The 16,076-nt window shown below is 50.8% G+C and overlaps 1 protein-coding gene across 1 annotated transcript in view; it reads left to right on the plus strand.

The window, feature by feature from the left end:
- The window catches only part of SND1 (staphylococcal nuclease and tudor domain containing 1), a 445,319-nt gene that overhangs the window by 412,410 nt on the left and 16,833 nt on the right, over positions 1-16,076 (plus strand). Inside the window, exon 17 of the mRNA XM_055283891.2 lies at positions 14,803-14,991. Coding sequence (XP_055139866.1) covers positions 14,803-14,991 — 189 coding nt within the window. The remainder of the gene's footprint in view (positions 1-14,802; positions 14,992-16,076) is intronic.

The following is a 16,076-nucleotide window of genomic DNA, read 5'->3' on the forward strand; positions in this document are numbered from 1 at the left end:
TGCACTCCTTGACAACACGTTCCTGAAGATGATGGCTTAGCACTCCTTTACTGGTTGATGAACAGATCTCCTTCTAAGTGGGCTCTGCCTCCCTCGTTGGCATGCGGGAACTGCAGCTTGTCTGGCCTCTGAGCCATGATGCAGTATCATGATATCAGGGACTGGCAGGGCTGTAGGAGATGAGTTGGGCAGCTCACACAACAAGCAGATCAAATGGGCCACAGCAGAGGGTCTGTGAAGGAGAGTCAGAGGAAATGAGATTGGTGACATGGAAGCATGACACCACTGAATATGCTCTCTCTTTGAGAAGATACAAGATGCTGAGAATCTCCTCTGAGTCCTTTTTTATTTTTTCCTGTCTTCTCTGCAGTGTCTTCACAAGCACCTGCTTAAAATAAAGGATGGGCTTGGCCTTTCCCTTCCTCCTCCCTGCTCCTTACCTTCCCACTCTGCATTTTCCTGCCTGCTGCCTCTAGGCAGCAGCTCAGGAGCAGTGGGCAATTGAGAGCAACTCCTGAGAGCACTAAAAGAAGTCACATTGCTTAAATGGTATTTACACCAAGGGGTGGGGTGGTAGTGGCAGGAGTCTCAAAGCTTTTTCCGAGGGCACTGTGGCAAGAAGTCCATGGTAGGAAGAGCGGCATCCAGGTGTCCTCTATCCGAGGAGGCAGCTGTTCTTATTCAAGGGTGAGGTCCGTTTTCTTCCTCCAAAGTCAAAGAGATTCCTTTAAAAGCTCAATTGTGACTTCTGGGACATCTTAGCAAGAGACACTGAGCGTCTTCCTCTCTCCATTTCAGGACACACCTCCCTTGGAGGAGTGCTTTCTACCTGGAAAGCAGCGCATGTATCAGTGGAATTCTGCTCAGCACAACAGAATTGGGAAGAGGAGCAGGGAGAATGAGGCCACGCTGGCCCCACTGGGGGGCCACAAGACAGCTGCTTCATGCCTGAGAACAGGGCACAATCAGGCTGGGCAAATAGGGCTGAGGGACTACCCGCTGCATCCTATGACCTTGTTAATTATATTTGGGACATTGGTTTGAAGTGGAGAGAGAACAATAATTGAAATTAATGAAACCCTGGCTCCTGTCAAGCAGATGGGCAGACTCACATCAACACCCATGCTGCTGACCCATCCTACAGATTGTTCTTTCCCATCACCAATATTTCTCCATATCTTACCTCTGATCTCATTGCAGTGGCTTTGAGAACTTTTAGGAGCTGATCACAAGGCCCAAAAGAACATCAAGAGCCCCTGTCCTGGGCAGTGGGTAAAGTGGAAGAAGGAGTGTGGTCCCCTTGTGGAGAAGCTGTGGGGTCAAGATGCCCGGGCTAGGCAAGGACCACTGGGTCCCACAGCAGAATGAGGAAGGCCAGAGGCAGCACTGCTCATTGTGACCTATACGTATCTGGGTCACAAACTGCAGCCCTGCACTAGGAGTTTGAGAGGGCTCCGGCACATTAGAGCTCCACTCTGAGGGTGTAAGCCATGCCATATTTTAATTGTCATTAGCAATAAAAAATTAGCAGTGAGGAAACCCAACCTCCACACAGAAGAGGGCATGGGCCAGGGTCATTAACCAGGCTGATCCAGCCTCTGACATGCTGCATTTATCCTTATTTCACGTGTATGTGTTCAAACCTTATAATTGGTAGCTTTTACTCACAGGCTTTTCGTTGCATTACTGAGAGGCTGGAGCAATCCTGGGCCCCCTAGGTCATACCGAGCAAGAATCCAGTTGTCCTATGCATAGGAGGGTGAATGCAGAATAGCCTTCTAGCACTGGCACTGCAGGAGCTCAGAGACCAGGCTCAGGGGCTCAGCATCATCTCAAAGGCCTCTTCACTTTCCTTGCTGGGTTATAATAGGTTTGAAACAGTTTGGGAACATGCACAGTCCCCCACAGTGTCCAGATCTTCTCTCTACTGTGCCTAAAGGCAGCTCCTTAGTGGGGTGAGAGGAGAAGCTTGGACTTTTTATTCTGTGTCCGATCTAGAGTGTAGGTTAACGGGGCTGCTGCCTGCCTGCAATGGTGCTTTTGTGTGGATCAGAAAAAGTTGCCCTCTCTGGGCCATTGTACCCAGCATATACTATGCATGGCTTGGTGAGGAAAGCAGGCCTGTGCCAGGCTTTCTGCTTGGCACATGGAGGCAGGGTAGATTTAAGGACAGGGGCATAGGACTGCCTCAGAGGGGATGGTACCTTCAAGCCAGCCTAATGATAAAGGAGGCATGAGGACAAAAGGAAAGAGAAGGGGCAAGGGAGTCCCTTCCTTTCACCCTCTGGTGCTTTCAGCTGTGCCTTTCATGCAGTTAATCAAACATTAGTCAGAGGGGATGGGCATGTGTTTGGTTGAAATTGTTTGGTGTTTCTTATATTCAGTTTTATGAAACAAGTAAATTGCCTGATCCCTAGCTGAGAGTATAGAATTATCTCTGTTCAATTATCTGTTCAAACAGATTTTTCTCTCTGGTGCCTTCTTCTGGCCTGCAAGAGGGATTGGCGTCTGTGTCCGTTTTGCCAAGAAATCAGATGGTAAAAGAGAAGGTGCTCCACGTCCCCTTCCCACCCCGACATGGGACACTGCTGTCTTGTCCTGGCAGCTTTTGGCCTCCACGCCCACAGCCCAGTTTTGAGAACTCTGAAGGGATTGAGCTAGGGGTTGGCATCCCAATCTAAGCCCCGGATTCCTTCAAACCCAACAGCAACTGCCTTTCCTCAAAGGTTTCCTTGTTCCAGAGGGCTGGAGACCAGCACCTGGCAGGTGACTTGTAGCTTCCAGCCGTCTCAGCCCATGTACTTAGATGCTTCCTGAGGTGACTGTGGCCTGACCAGCACCACCTAATCCCTTGCTTGGAGGGCTTCACACTAGACAGTGGTCTGGGCCCCGGGGGTCCAGGCTTCATGGCATCTGTGGCCTCACCCCACCTCCCACCTCTGCTCAACGTCGTTAGCTCATGCCCTGTCCTCACAGCTCTTCCTAGGCTCTCTCATGTCCACTTTTGCTCTTCACCCCTTCCTTCCTTAGGGATGGGTGGTGAGGAGGTGGTAGATGTGTGGGAGACCGGAGGGAGGCACACGCGGCTGCTGCCTGCACTCCTGCCTGGAAAAACAGAGGAGGCCATCCCGACTCCAGTTATAGTCAGTCAGTACAGGCAAAGCCAAGTGCAAAACAGCCCCTTCTGTTCATGGCATCTGGGCTGTGCTGCCTCTGAGTCACCACTGCTGGCCTCACTGACTGAAGCCGGTTTCTGCCCCTCTGGGCTCCCACAAGCATGCTTGTTGTGGCAGGGGCAGCTGAGGGATGGTCCTCTCACCTTAGAGGAGTTCTCGAAATAGGCCTTCTCCAGTCAGTTTGGTGCCATGCATGTACCCAAAGGTAGTATTCTGTCCAGGGACTTTCCTTCTCCCACGTCACTGCTGGTGATCTGGAGAAGCTAGAATCTTTTGCGTTTCCTCATCTAGTTATTGAATGCCTACCAGGTGCCATTAATAAATGCCCATTGTAATACTGTCATGGTGATATGAACAAAATGCTGTGAGAACAAGCCCTACCCAGATGAGTAATGGAGTGGTTCAAATAAAATCAGATCTATGCAGAATCCAAGGGGTAAGTTGGGTAGGAGTTTACAGGTGATGAAGTCATAGGACGGAACATTCCAGCCAAAATGAATAGCATGTGCAAAGGCCTGGAACCATGCAACTTGTCTGTGGAGCTGGGAGTTGTGTGGCCTGACTAAAGCAAAATAATGAAGGCCACAATGGCAGGACTTAAAAGCAGGAAGAGCCCAGCTCTGAGGCGCTTATGCTGTGCTGTACTGAGGAATTCCAACATTAGTGGAGAACAAGGAAAGGATTTCAGCAGAAGGGTGAAGTGATAAGATTGGGAAATTTTTTTATTTTTTAAGTAACATTTATTGAGCACTTACTATTCGCCAGACTCTCCTTAAGTGTTTAACTTGAATCAGTTCAATTCCTCTTCACTGAAGCCCTTTGAGGTAGGTAGCATTCATTATTATACCCATTTGACCACAAGGTAAACCTAGACGCAGAGAGGTTAAAAAAAAAACCCACTCTAGATTAAGTCAGTAAGTAGTAGAGCAAGCCCAGAAGGAGGTGGTCTGGCCCTAGAGCCTGCATCTGACAGTGGTGCTGCACTGCCTGTGATGAGCCACACCCTCCAGTATCATGGAGGGGTCCTTAGAGACAAGTCTGGTACAGGGACAGCAGTGGGGGACCTGTTACTCAAAGCTGGACATGGCAATAAGGATAAAAAAGAGGGGAAGAATCCAAGAGCCATTTCTGAGGTAGAATCAGTGTGTACTGGTGCGGACCTACCTATGGAGCCCAGGGGTGATTCCTGTGCTACTCATGTTGCGGCCTGGGATGAGAAATGGAGGTGGAAGAACAGGTTTCATAGTAAAGGTGACAGATTCAGGATGGGACTCATTACATTGGAGATTCGCCTGGTGGAGCTGAATTCTGAAGTGAGCGCTGCACTAGAGGTGAAAGTTGAGTTCTGTAATTCAGAGAGCGGTGGGATGCAGGGACTGTCTATGGCTTAAAATACCCCTGGGGAACATTCATATTGAAGGGCCATGTTGTTGGGGAAGAATTCACAATTGCTACTAAGAAAGCAGGGAGAAAAAGCCAAGATTGGGAAACACAGGCCTAAAAAAAGAAAGATTCAAAAAGGAAAGGGGGTGCTTGACTTTTACAGATATTTAAAAGGTCAAAAATGATGAAATCTCAGAAGAAATTATTTAAATGGCAATTAACAGGTCTTTGAAGTAATAGTGACATTGGAATACTGACTGGTAGCCAGCTGCATTGGCTACAGAAGTGAAAAGGGGCTTGCAATGTGCAGAGTACTCTCCGGGTAAAGAGAAAGAGGTAGACTTGATGGGATGTGAGTCAAAGCAAGACTTGCTAAGATGGGCAAGATGTTTGCAGGTGAAGAGTTAGATGCTGGTGAAAAAGGAAATCAGGAAGGTGATGACAGAAAGAGGTAACTGATGGAAATGGGTGCCTGAGGAAGCAGAAGAGGTTGTGATCTGGAGCCAAGTTCATTTCTTTTTCTGCAAGATGGATGGAAGGGAATGAAGTAATCATGGATGCTAAATGCTTCTTAACAGCAAAGTGTGGGTCTCCATGGGAAACCCACAGTTGTTCAGGTATAGGAGCCATCCACTCTCTCCTTTGGGTGCCCTGAGTCATCAAGGGGAATGTGCATCCCCCTGCTGTCTTTCTCTAGTCTCCATTTCTTAATTATTTTGCCCCCAATGCCCTCGTCTCCCTTATTTAAGCCAGCCTTACCAGAAGCAGCCTCCAGTGCACCTTCTCCCGCCTCACCCTCCCCGCAACTTCACCATGACCTGGAGGAGGCTTTAGGAGAGGGACCTGGGTCTTCAGCTTTGCGCCTACTTAGCACTAGGCGCACTCAAGGTCCATAAAGCAGAGCGGACTGGCCCCATTGGGGGTCACAGGTCAGCTACTTCCTGCCTGGGAACAGGGCAGAGGTCTGCACTGTCCCACAGCAGGCCTTGAGGTCAGTTATATAGGTACAGGTACCTGCAGAGGGGAACTGACACGTGAACTTGACCTGATTGGACAACATTTGGTTACTTTCAAACCAAGTCAGAGATTTAATAACCTCATGCAGTTACTCCATAGATCATACACCGATTTTCCCCAAGAAAAGAGGCCAACTGTCTTCTCACACCCCTAGCCCCATCCCTTTAGGGCTTGGGTACAGCTCTAAAGCCGTAGAGGTTCTTTGGCTGGGCCTGGGAGAACATGGGCCACTGCAGCTGACTCCATGGCCCAAACCAGTGTTCAAGATAAAGAATGGAGGCACCGAATGGAAGGCAGACTTCTCTCCTGGTTTTTTGCCTGGGACTGCCCTTCACTTCACCTGAGAACATGAGGAGGAGCTGTGCCATTCAGGCATGCCTGCTCTCAGAAGGCATTCCAGACCCTGCCTCCGGCTTGGGAGACCTTTGGGAAGATGGGTGGGGGACAGAATGAGGGCCCCCTGATTCTAGCCACATCCCTGGCACCAGCCTCAGGGAAGAGTGTTAAATCTCCCTCCAGCTTCCAGCACGGGGTTTTCCTGGGAAGATGAACAGTCTGCTTCCTTATTGCCTGCACCAAAGGAACAGATTGCATCAGTTTGTAAACTGTGTTAGCGCTCGCAAAGGCCTGGAGTCAGCAGGTTTGCATTTCCCAGCAGACCCAGATGACGCTGATGGCAGTGGCTGCTGCCTCACTGCCTCAGGCTGGACCAAAGCTGCCCCCCCCCACCCCTACCATCCCACCCCTCATCCCTGAGGTAGGGAAAAGGCATTCCAGGAGGGAGAGAAAGCCACCCTGAGCTTCTAGAGCCAGCTCACCCACAGCACAGGCCTTTCCTTTTCAGGAGCCTCTTGGCCCCTCTTGCTGGTGTGCTAGCCCAGGCCTGATTTCCAGGCATTCCTAGCACTCCAGTGCCAGAAAAGAGGTTTTCTAGAATAGCAATCCACTCTGTGAGCTGCGCTCGAAAGAGTTACCTGGTCTGGAGGTGATGGGGCATCAGGAGCAGAGGCGTTGGTGGGTATCAGAACCACACTGCCCCAGTAGCACATGGAAAATCCGTGCTGCTGCCTGCCTCTAGCCAGCCCACTCCCCACGGATGCAGATGGTAATGAGACCCAGGAGGCATTGCATAGGCACAGCCTCTCGCCTTCCACAGCATTGCCTTATTAATTACATTGTTAATGTTCATCATCTCTGAAAGAAGTCGGTGTGGCTGTGTGTGACCAGGAGTGGAGGGGATGAGCTGGCTGTGTTAAACTGCTACTGTGTTAAGGTGAGGTGTCTCTTCAAGTTCACAGCTCTGGCTGTGGCAGCATGCTACAGCCTTCATGCAGCATCAGTAATGGTGGAAAACCCAGCCTTGGGCAAGGCTACCACTGCATGGCAGGAAAGGACCCAAGCTACACTCTGGTTACTCCAGAACACTATTCACATTCTTGAAAAGAGCTGCAGCTAGGATGAGTGGGTTGGGAGGAGACAGGAGTACCTTGGGCTCAGAGTTATTATTCAGTTCCCCTCTCTCCATTTCCCACGCCCCCCTGCAAGTTCTCCTACAGGACTTGATCGTTAGCAAATGGAGGCTTCCCTGCTTGCCCTTCTCTCCCGTGGAACTGTTGCTTTTCATTTCTCCTGTTGGCTTGCAAGCACAGCTGTCAGCTTTGCTACCCCCATCCTCTGACCTCAGAGAATGCAGAGCAGAGAGAACCTTAGAAACTTTGTTCAACTCTCATTTCGCAGATGGAGAAACTAAGCCCAAAGAGAGATGCAGTGTGCCCAGCCCATAAGAGGCAGTATTGGCACCTGGATTACAGTTCTAGCCCAGGGCCTTTCTCCGCTCCTCAGCTTCTTCTCCCCATCCAGGCCGCTTGCTGTGCTCGTTGCTGGTTGCTTTGGGAATATTAAAAGCAGGAATATGGCCAGACAGCATGTGGAAAGGATGGAGACTTCTGCCTCTAAAGCCTGTCCGTGGGGACTCTGATGTCACCTTCCCACAGGTAGCCCTGAGCACCCCCACCCTGCTACCTGGAAGAACTTATAGCCAGCACCCCACTTTTTGCAGTGACTCTTCCTTCCCAGATGCCTCAGGGCAGTGGCGCCCTGTGCTGGGCTCTTTTCTACCTGGGATCTGCCTGTCCTGCCTGAGGCAGCCCACCTTCCTTGGTACGGGAGCATCCTCCACAACTGTTTTCAGGCAACCTGCAGCCTCACGACCTAGGGCTCTGAGGTTGGCTGAGGCTCAGTAATTTTCTCTGCTGCCTCAGGCATTGTGCACTGCAGTAATGCCTGTGCACTTGGGGAAGACAGTACCTCTTCTCCATCCTCCCGGAAAGTAAAAAGGGAAAGACTTGTATGTGTGTGGGGTCTCCCTGTCCTCCCCCCATTGCTAGTAAATCCCCTGTGTGAACTCTCTCCTTTGGGTGCCCTGAGTCATCAAGGGGAATGTGCATCCCCCTGCTGTCTTTCTCTAGTCTCCATTTCTTAATTATTTTGCCCCCAGTGCCCTCGTCTCCCTTATTTAAGCCAGCCTTACCAGAAGCAGCCTCCAGTGCACCTTCTCCCACCTCACCCTCCCCGCAACTTCACCATGACCTGGAGGAGGCTTTAGGAGAAGGGACCTGGGTCTTCAGCTTTGCGCCTACTTAGAAGCACTAGGCATCCAGCTTGGCTGCAGGCTCCAGGAGAGTTAAGGACAGACACAGCTAAGTCCACCCCCAGGGCAGTCAGAATTTCCTCCGTGGTTTGAAAGCTGAGTTCTTAAATAATCTCCCCTACACTTACCACATGCGTGCACACACTCACTCTCTCCCTCCCCCAACCCCAAACCCTTCTTTCTTTAGGAAAGATTTCAGAATCTGAAGTCTAATTGCAGAGGGCTAGAAGAAGTCGAGGATGTTGACATTTCTAAAGCCACCATCCATTGCCTGGCTTTCACTTCTCTTCCTTTCTCCAGACCCCTCAGAGCTCATTAAGCAGGGATTGGCCGTTTCTGATGAGAAGACCCTTGTACACAGCTCAGCAAAGCAGGACAGCTGCTGAATGTAACCATCCCACCAGGGCATCACTGGCATTTGTTGAAGGGAAGAGGAAGCAGTTTTGTTACCTCATTCAGTGCACAGGACCCCTTCTCATTTTACCATTAAGGAACCAGTCTAAGAGAGGCCAAGAATATGCCTCACTGACTAGAGAAGAAGGACTTGGTCCCCACTGCCTGTTTGACTGAAGTAGTGTCTGTTTTAAGGAGCTGACAGAATCCAGACAATGGGGAGAAGAGAAACAGTTTGGAGTGGGAACAGGGACCAAGTGTATATTTCTGGAGCCCAGGGCACTGAGACTGCTCAGAAACGGGCCACAGGAAATGAAACAAGTTCCTGGCCACCCCCTTCCTCCCTGTTTGATTTCAGCCACGGAGCTGGGGGCTGCTCCGTGCTCTTCTTTTCTCCTCCCCCTTCTCCCCTTCCTCATCTCTGGGAAGGGTGAGACCACAGCTCGGTTGGGTGATCACTGAGGTGTGTGTGTTGCCTGGGCATGGGGAGCTCTTCCTCGGTAATTAGGAGACATGCAAATTAACAGCCTGTGCCGTTTGTATTAATTTGGTAAATAAGCCAGAACAATTTCATTAGTGGCACATTAATGTGCTTGGGAGCAGGAGGACGTGTCCCACTGTGAGGCAGCAGGGCCCACTGGCTGCCCTGGCCCACAGTCAGGCCAGGTCCAGCGTCGAGCTGCTCTCCTGCAGGGCATGGCTGGCTGGCAGCACCCACCGCTTTGGCCCTGTGATGGGGAAAGACCTCCACTGAAGAGAAGGGGATCTGTCTGTGCAGGTAGTACAGGGGCAGTCATATACTTGAGCTCATCCTATCAATCCCACTTGCCTTACCTTCACTCTGTATTTTATGGGAGGACTCCCCGGGTGTAAGAAACCCAAAGCTTTCAGAGTCAGGGAGAATAAAGGAGCTCATTAAGCAGGGATTGGCCGTTTCTGATGAGAAGACCCTTGTACACAGCTCAGCAAAGCAGGACAGCTGCTGAATGTAACCATCCCACCAGGGCATCACTGGCATTTGCTGAAGGGAAGAGGAAGCAGTTTTGTTACCTCATTCAGTGCACAGGACCCCTTCTCATTTTACCATTAAGGAACCAGTCTAAGAGAGGTCAAGTGAATTACCCAAAAATTCACAGCTAGGACTAGAAGTTGATATCTGACTCCAGAATCCATGCTCTTTCTGCCACCTCATGCCCCAGTCAGTGTGCTCAGCTCTGGAGAAATTTCACAGTCTGGAACAAGCTTCATTCCCCATGGAGCTGACAGTCTACTTGGAGAATGAAGACATTTAGAAATGAAATAACTGCCCCTACCAGGAAGTAAATAATTTATGATGATCATGTTGAAGCATTTATATGCCAAGCACTTTTCTAAGTGCTTAACATATTTATATTAGTTCATTTAATCATAACAAATCCTTGAGGTAGATGCTGTTGCAATCCCAGTTTTACAGTAAATAGAGGCACAGAGAACTTAAGTGGCACCCCAGAATTCATGCAGGTCTGGGTTGTCTGGAGCCAGAGTCCACACTCATAACCTCCATGCTGTACACTGCCCCACAAATGCCAAAGGGAGGGTGAGCCCATAGGCGTTCAGAGGGTGATTCATGGTAGGCCAGGGATCAAGGAAGCGTTCCCGGAGAAAGTGGCATTGAAGCGGGCAAAGGCGCAGTCCAGGTATTCAGCAACCTCAAAATCCCCACCCACTCTGCCAGCATCAAGAGCAGAGAGCAAGAGATGCTGGCAGACCAGCAGGGCTGCAAGTGAGGCAGACTGCAATGGCTGTCAACATCTGAAGGTCACAGTGACCTTCAAGCCTCTAGGCTTTTCGCTTCTTAACCAGTTACCACCAAGCCCCTTCCTCAGTGTGGCACCACCTGCCCCTTCTTACAGTCTCTCAGGAGGTACTCCCCTCCCCCAGAACCATGTGTCTTCCTAGGTCTCAGCTTCAGCGTGGGCACTAAATAGAGGGGAATCAAGAGGAGAGCCCTCATCTGTCCCTCGCCAACGCTGCTTGTGTACATGCACATACATACTCTGGTGCCCTCAAGGCCATATCCACCCACATGTGTGCACGCCAGTGCATGCTCTCATACGAAGCCTGCTCCCAGCCTTCTAGCAGCCTGTGGTAGTCACCTAAGTCACCTAAGGCCTAAAGTCACCTGCCATTATAGGAGGCCTCCTGTGGAAGCTATTGAGTCCAGAGCTCTTCCTGAAACACTCCAAGATGCCCAAGAGATGAGTGGCTATGTTATAGCAGTTTGCAAATTACACAACGCTCCACCAGTAGGATCTCATTTAATGCTTGCAGTAGCCAGTTGGACAAGAAGAAATTTCTTGTTTATTTACAGGAATGAGCCTCTTCTAACGTGTCTTCTGTTTGAGGCAACTTGTGGGACATGTCTCTTTATAGTCTCTAGTTTGAGGCAACTTGTGGGAATTAACTCTGTGTCTATACAGTATACAGTCGATCTTCATTATTCACCGGTTACATATTTGCAAATTCACCAAAATCTATTTTTGTAACCCCAAAATCAATACTCATGATACTTTTGCAGTTATTTGTGGATATGCACAGAGTGACAAAAAATTGAGTCACTTGGCGGGGCACATTTCCATCTTAGGTGGAACAGGGTAGAACAAGACAACACTCTGCCTTCTTGTTTCAGCTCTGATGATATAAACAAGTGTCCTTCTCACAATCTATTTAGCGTCATGTTGTTGCATTTTTCGTGCCTTTTGTTGGTGGTTTCACAGTTTTAAATGGCCCTCAGCATAGAGCTGAAGTGCTGTCTAGTGTTCCTGAGTGCAGAAATACTGGGATGTGCCTTATGGAGAAGATATGTGTGTTAGATAAGCTTCATTCAGGCATGAGTCATTGTGCTGTTGGTCGTGCGTTCAATGTTAACGAGCCAGCAACACATATTAGACAAGGTGTCTTTAAACAGAAACACAGAACAAGGTTATTTATTGATTTGATGAAAATATTGTGACCAGAGGCTCACAGGAACCCAAACCTGCATTTCCCCTAGGAGCAGTGGTTCAATATTTGCAAATTCTCTCTATAGAACAAAATTACCATAAATAACAAAATTGAACTGTATGTATATATCTCTGCATGTGTGTATCTTTTAATTAAGAGAAAATGTCAGAAAAATTTGAATCTTTGAGTCGAACAAAGAAATAATACTTGTACATAGACCCACATAATGTTACAGTTAAGTCATAACTTCCTGGCAGTCAATATAAAAGAGAAACATCAAAGGATGATCACACACATACAACCTGCTTAAACCTCTGCTAGCAACCTCCATAATTCTCCCAGAGTTAGAGAAGAGTCATACCGAATTCCACAGCCTCGTCCAGGCTGAGGTTTGTGGAGAAGGATAGACACCGCGTGGGGTTTGGCTAGAGAGGAGCCAGCCCACCTTCCCCGAGTGCCTTTGTTTGATTGAGAAATTACTGTGGCTGTGGCAGCTGTAATAAAAGGGAACAGAGCCCCATGGGTGACAGCTTTATCGCCATTTACAACCCAAGATGGATTCAGTGGCAGCACTGTGCCTAAGGCCAGAGATTTCTTTCCTCTGCGGCTGGCTGGGCCCAGGGACTTGTCAAGCCCAAGTTAGCCTACTGATTGCAGGCGATAGGCTGGTTAAGTGGGAAGTTGGTGCTCACCTGCGCAGGAGAGCCTGGCTGCACCCTGCAGTGTTGGCCTCAGGTGTGGCTGCTCATTGCTGGGTTCCTTCTCATGTAAGCCCTGGAGAAAGGCGAGCATGTGGACTGCAGCCTCAGAGAGCAAGGGGTGAATGTGGGGTTTGCCACGTGGGTTGGGGTCTGAGCGTGGGCACCTCACAGGATAGACAGCAACTGTGCGTGCCTGGTTGCCTCTGCAGCCTATCTCTGACGTTCTTATACCAACCCCAGCAACCCAGTGCCAAGAGCCACACTGGCCCACCACAAGCTGTCTAGTGGCCTGCCAGGCCTGGAGAGAGGCCTTGTGTCCAAGCAGGGCAGACGTCCTTGATTTTAGGGAAAGGACACTTGGCTACTAAAATTGTGGAAGACGAGATGTCAGGGAGTGCGGAAACTGATGTGGGCCTGGGCTCAGTGTTGGCTGGGAACTGTACCAGCCTCATTTGCTTTTGGCCAGACGTGTCCAGAAGCCCCTAAACACAAGGCAACCTCTCTGTTCTTCCTTCAGCTTCCCCAGAATTCCTCTAGGACCTGCTGCTTCTTGACCTTAGCATGTTTGATAAAGCTTGGCAAGTTAAGATGAACAAGAGACAGTCTTCTCGTGTATCATTTTGCCCCTCACAGGTCTTGTCCACTCCTACCACACTACCCCCGCCACCTCCCCCAGCCACTGCAGGCATGACAGCCTGTTCCCCATTCCTGGCCTCCCCCTGGAGGAGGCGCTCAGTCTTCCAGTGGCTGAGCTTCTCCTTTGTTCCAGCGCCCTGGGCATTTGCAAGGTGGATCCAAGGTGTTGAAACCTGAGCAACCTCAGATTTTTGCCTACCTGCCCTTCTCCCCTACAAGAGTAGGTCCTTCAGTAGGTTAGTTGCCAAAATTAGAGACAGGAAAAACCAGTTTTTAACACCCACAGACACTGTACTCTGTCGTGAATTCAGGCACTGGGTCAGCCCAGCCCAGAATTGGGGCCAGCACTTTCACCCAGGCTCTACTAGTGAGCTGCATGGTCCCATGGTCCTGGATGGTGGAGGGGGCAGAGGTGTGGCAGTGGAAGGAAGGGCTGCTCCTGAAACAGAAGGCTATGGAAAGGGAGTATTAGGGAGGGAGAGGGTCTTTTCTGCCAGGAGGCAGTGTAGAGAAGGCATTGGGGAAACCTGGATTCTGCTGTCAGCTCTGCCCCTTAATAGCTACACTTCTCCAATGCCACCTACAGAGTCAACATGGACTGGACCTATATGTTCTCCATTATCTCTTTTTCATTAATAACTCTAATAGACTCCACACGTCCCCTTCTATACCACACTCCAACTTCAGTCATCATTGAACCTGCATTTCCTCTTGAAGGATTAAATGTGGGCCTCAAGGACGCAGAGGGTATTCAAGAATGGGAGGAAGTGAGAGTCCTGCCTCCCAGGCCCTGCCTGTTTTCCTCCCCGCTACCTTCTCTCTGCACACCCAGACCACCTCCGTATCCTTCTGGGGAGGCATGTCACCCAGTATCCCTCATCCCTTCTAACCTTCTGTCACTAGCTCCAGCTCAGACCTCGAGAATTCCCAGGTATTTAGACATTCATTTTATTGCCTAATCGAGCTTGAAGGCATTTAAATTAATACAAGTTTTCATATTTGGCAGCAAAGACATTTATAGGCCCCTTTAGCAGGGAAAGAAAGAGGTCAGGAGAGAATCAAAGAAGGAATTTATCCTGGGCCGTGGCCTTCGTGATGTGGGAGCAGATCAGCTACCACAAGGGCCACGATCCTGAGGCTGCCCTTTTAGAAAAGTAGTCAGTGCTAGGTCTGGGATCCTGGGTCCTCGGGATGAGACAGTCAGTGGAGGAGGCCTTGAGGCCCGTGGAGATTCCTTGAGGGCTCTGGGGTTCAGCCACAGCCCACACCCTTCCGGCCACTCCTTCTGCGGGATTGTCGCTCACTGCCCTTGCACTGATGCATTTCCTGCCCACATCTTTCTGCCTCTCCTGTCCTCTCCCCCTCTCCTCTCCTGCTTTTCATGCAGCCACTTTAATTACCTTCATTAGACATGAATTCGTTCAGCTCTACCAGGAAAAGCAGCCTCCCTCTCCCCAGGGATTGCCTCGCTCCATAAGGACCTGCCTGTCTTCTAGCACAGAGCTGGGGTGGGTGCTGAAGAGTGGGAGGCACCAAGACCTCTGCCTGCTTCTTCACTTGTTCCTGACCTTCAGCTGCGCGTTCTCTCTATCTCTGTCTCTCTCAGGTTAAGGAGAATCCCGTTTGCCCCGGTAGCTTTCTGCCACAAGGAGGGGAAGGGGCACTGAGAAGAGAGGCGAGTTTTGGGGTGTGTCTGTTCCCCTGAGAGGCTGAAATTGAAGGGTTCTAGGGGTTCCCAGAGGTTGGCAGCGGCTGCCAAGGCCTGTGAGCCCAAGGCTTCGGCGCTGCTGTCCTCCCCACAGGCACAGCCCCTGCACGCTCAGGCCTGGCCCCCGCAGGCTTAACGCCTGTCTGTCTGTCCCAGGTGGAGGTGGAGGTGGAGAGTATGGACAAGGCCGGCAACTTTATCGGCTGGCTGCACATCGACGGTGCCAACCTGTCTGTCCTGCTGGTGGAGCACGCGCTCTCCAAGGTCCACTTCACCGCCGAACGCAGCTCCTACTACAAGTCCCTGCTGTCTGCCGAGGAGGCCGCCAAGCAGAAGAAAGAGAAGGTACGCGTGGCAGCCCAGCTGTGCTCTCCCTGCCCTCCCGTCCTCCTCACACGCTAATGCTGCTGCCAGTGGAGAACAGGAGGAAGTCATTCTCTCATCCCCACACTGAGTAGCCCAGGAAGGTGTTGGTCTCAGACCCCACACCAAGGCCACACACAGGCGAGGAGAGGCTGCCAGCTGAGGTGTCCTCAGCCACAGCCTGTTGCAGACCTGAGGTGGGCCTGGGCTGCCAGCCTGGAATGTCATCAGTGATCCCAGGCCTGCTCAGGTGGGCCTGAAGCAGAAAGCTGTCTAGAGCTGTCTAGGTGACCGTGGAGCCATGGGACAAAATGCCTGAGGCACCCCTCCCTCCCCAGCCCTGACCCTTCTCTGTCAGTGCCCTCAGAGGGACTGGGCGGCTCAAGCCCACATCTAAATTTCCTTCACATTGCCCTGTGGGGAAACAACCCCAGGAGAGGCCTCTAGCTGTTAGACCAAGAGATTTACAGCCCATCAGTCTCTGTGGGCACCGCATTGAAGAGACAAGGGTGATGGGGTGGAAAGTGGCTTTTGGAAACCAATTGACAATTGAGGAACCCAGTGGTTTGGAGGTGGGAGCGGGGCTCACTCAGCCTGTTGCTTTTGACTTATAGCCCGGCCCTGATAATGGGGATAAATCAGCCAGCCACCAATTTGTCAGGGCTCCTCTGAGCTTGAGGAGGATTCGTGGGACAGCCGTGCTGAGCCATAAATTTGTTCCAGGAATAAATGCTTCCTTCCCCATGGGGCAGCCATCTGGCTCAAAACTCACTTCCCAGAGCCAAGGTGTCCAGACACCTGCCAAAAAGAGTCAGGGGCTTTGAGGCCCCAGAAGCACCACATTCTTCACCAGCCCCAAGCAGCTGCCTCCTCATTCAGGGCTTCTCTTCTCCCCTCGGGACTGTCCTCCTGTCTCTCTCTCTATCTATCCTTCCCATCCCCTGTGGATTGGGGCAGGCAACCAGCCCCTTGATGGTAGAGGAGAGGAGGTGGAAAGACTCCAGGGAAAGGTGGAGCTCCACAAAGCTAGCACAGATGAAAGGGACGGTCAGTGCCCTGGAGGAGGC

This window comes from Symphalangus syndactylus, chromosome 6 (genome assembly GCF_028878055.3).
Source record: "Symphalangus syndactylus isolate Jambi chromosome 6, NHGRI_mSymSyn1-v2.1_pri, whole genome shotgun sequence".
In the NCBI taxonomy this organism is placed as follows: domain Eukaryota; kingdom Metazoa; phylum Chordata; class Mammalia; order Primates; family Hylobatidae; genus Symphalangus; species Symphalangus syndactylus.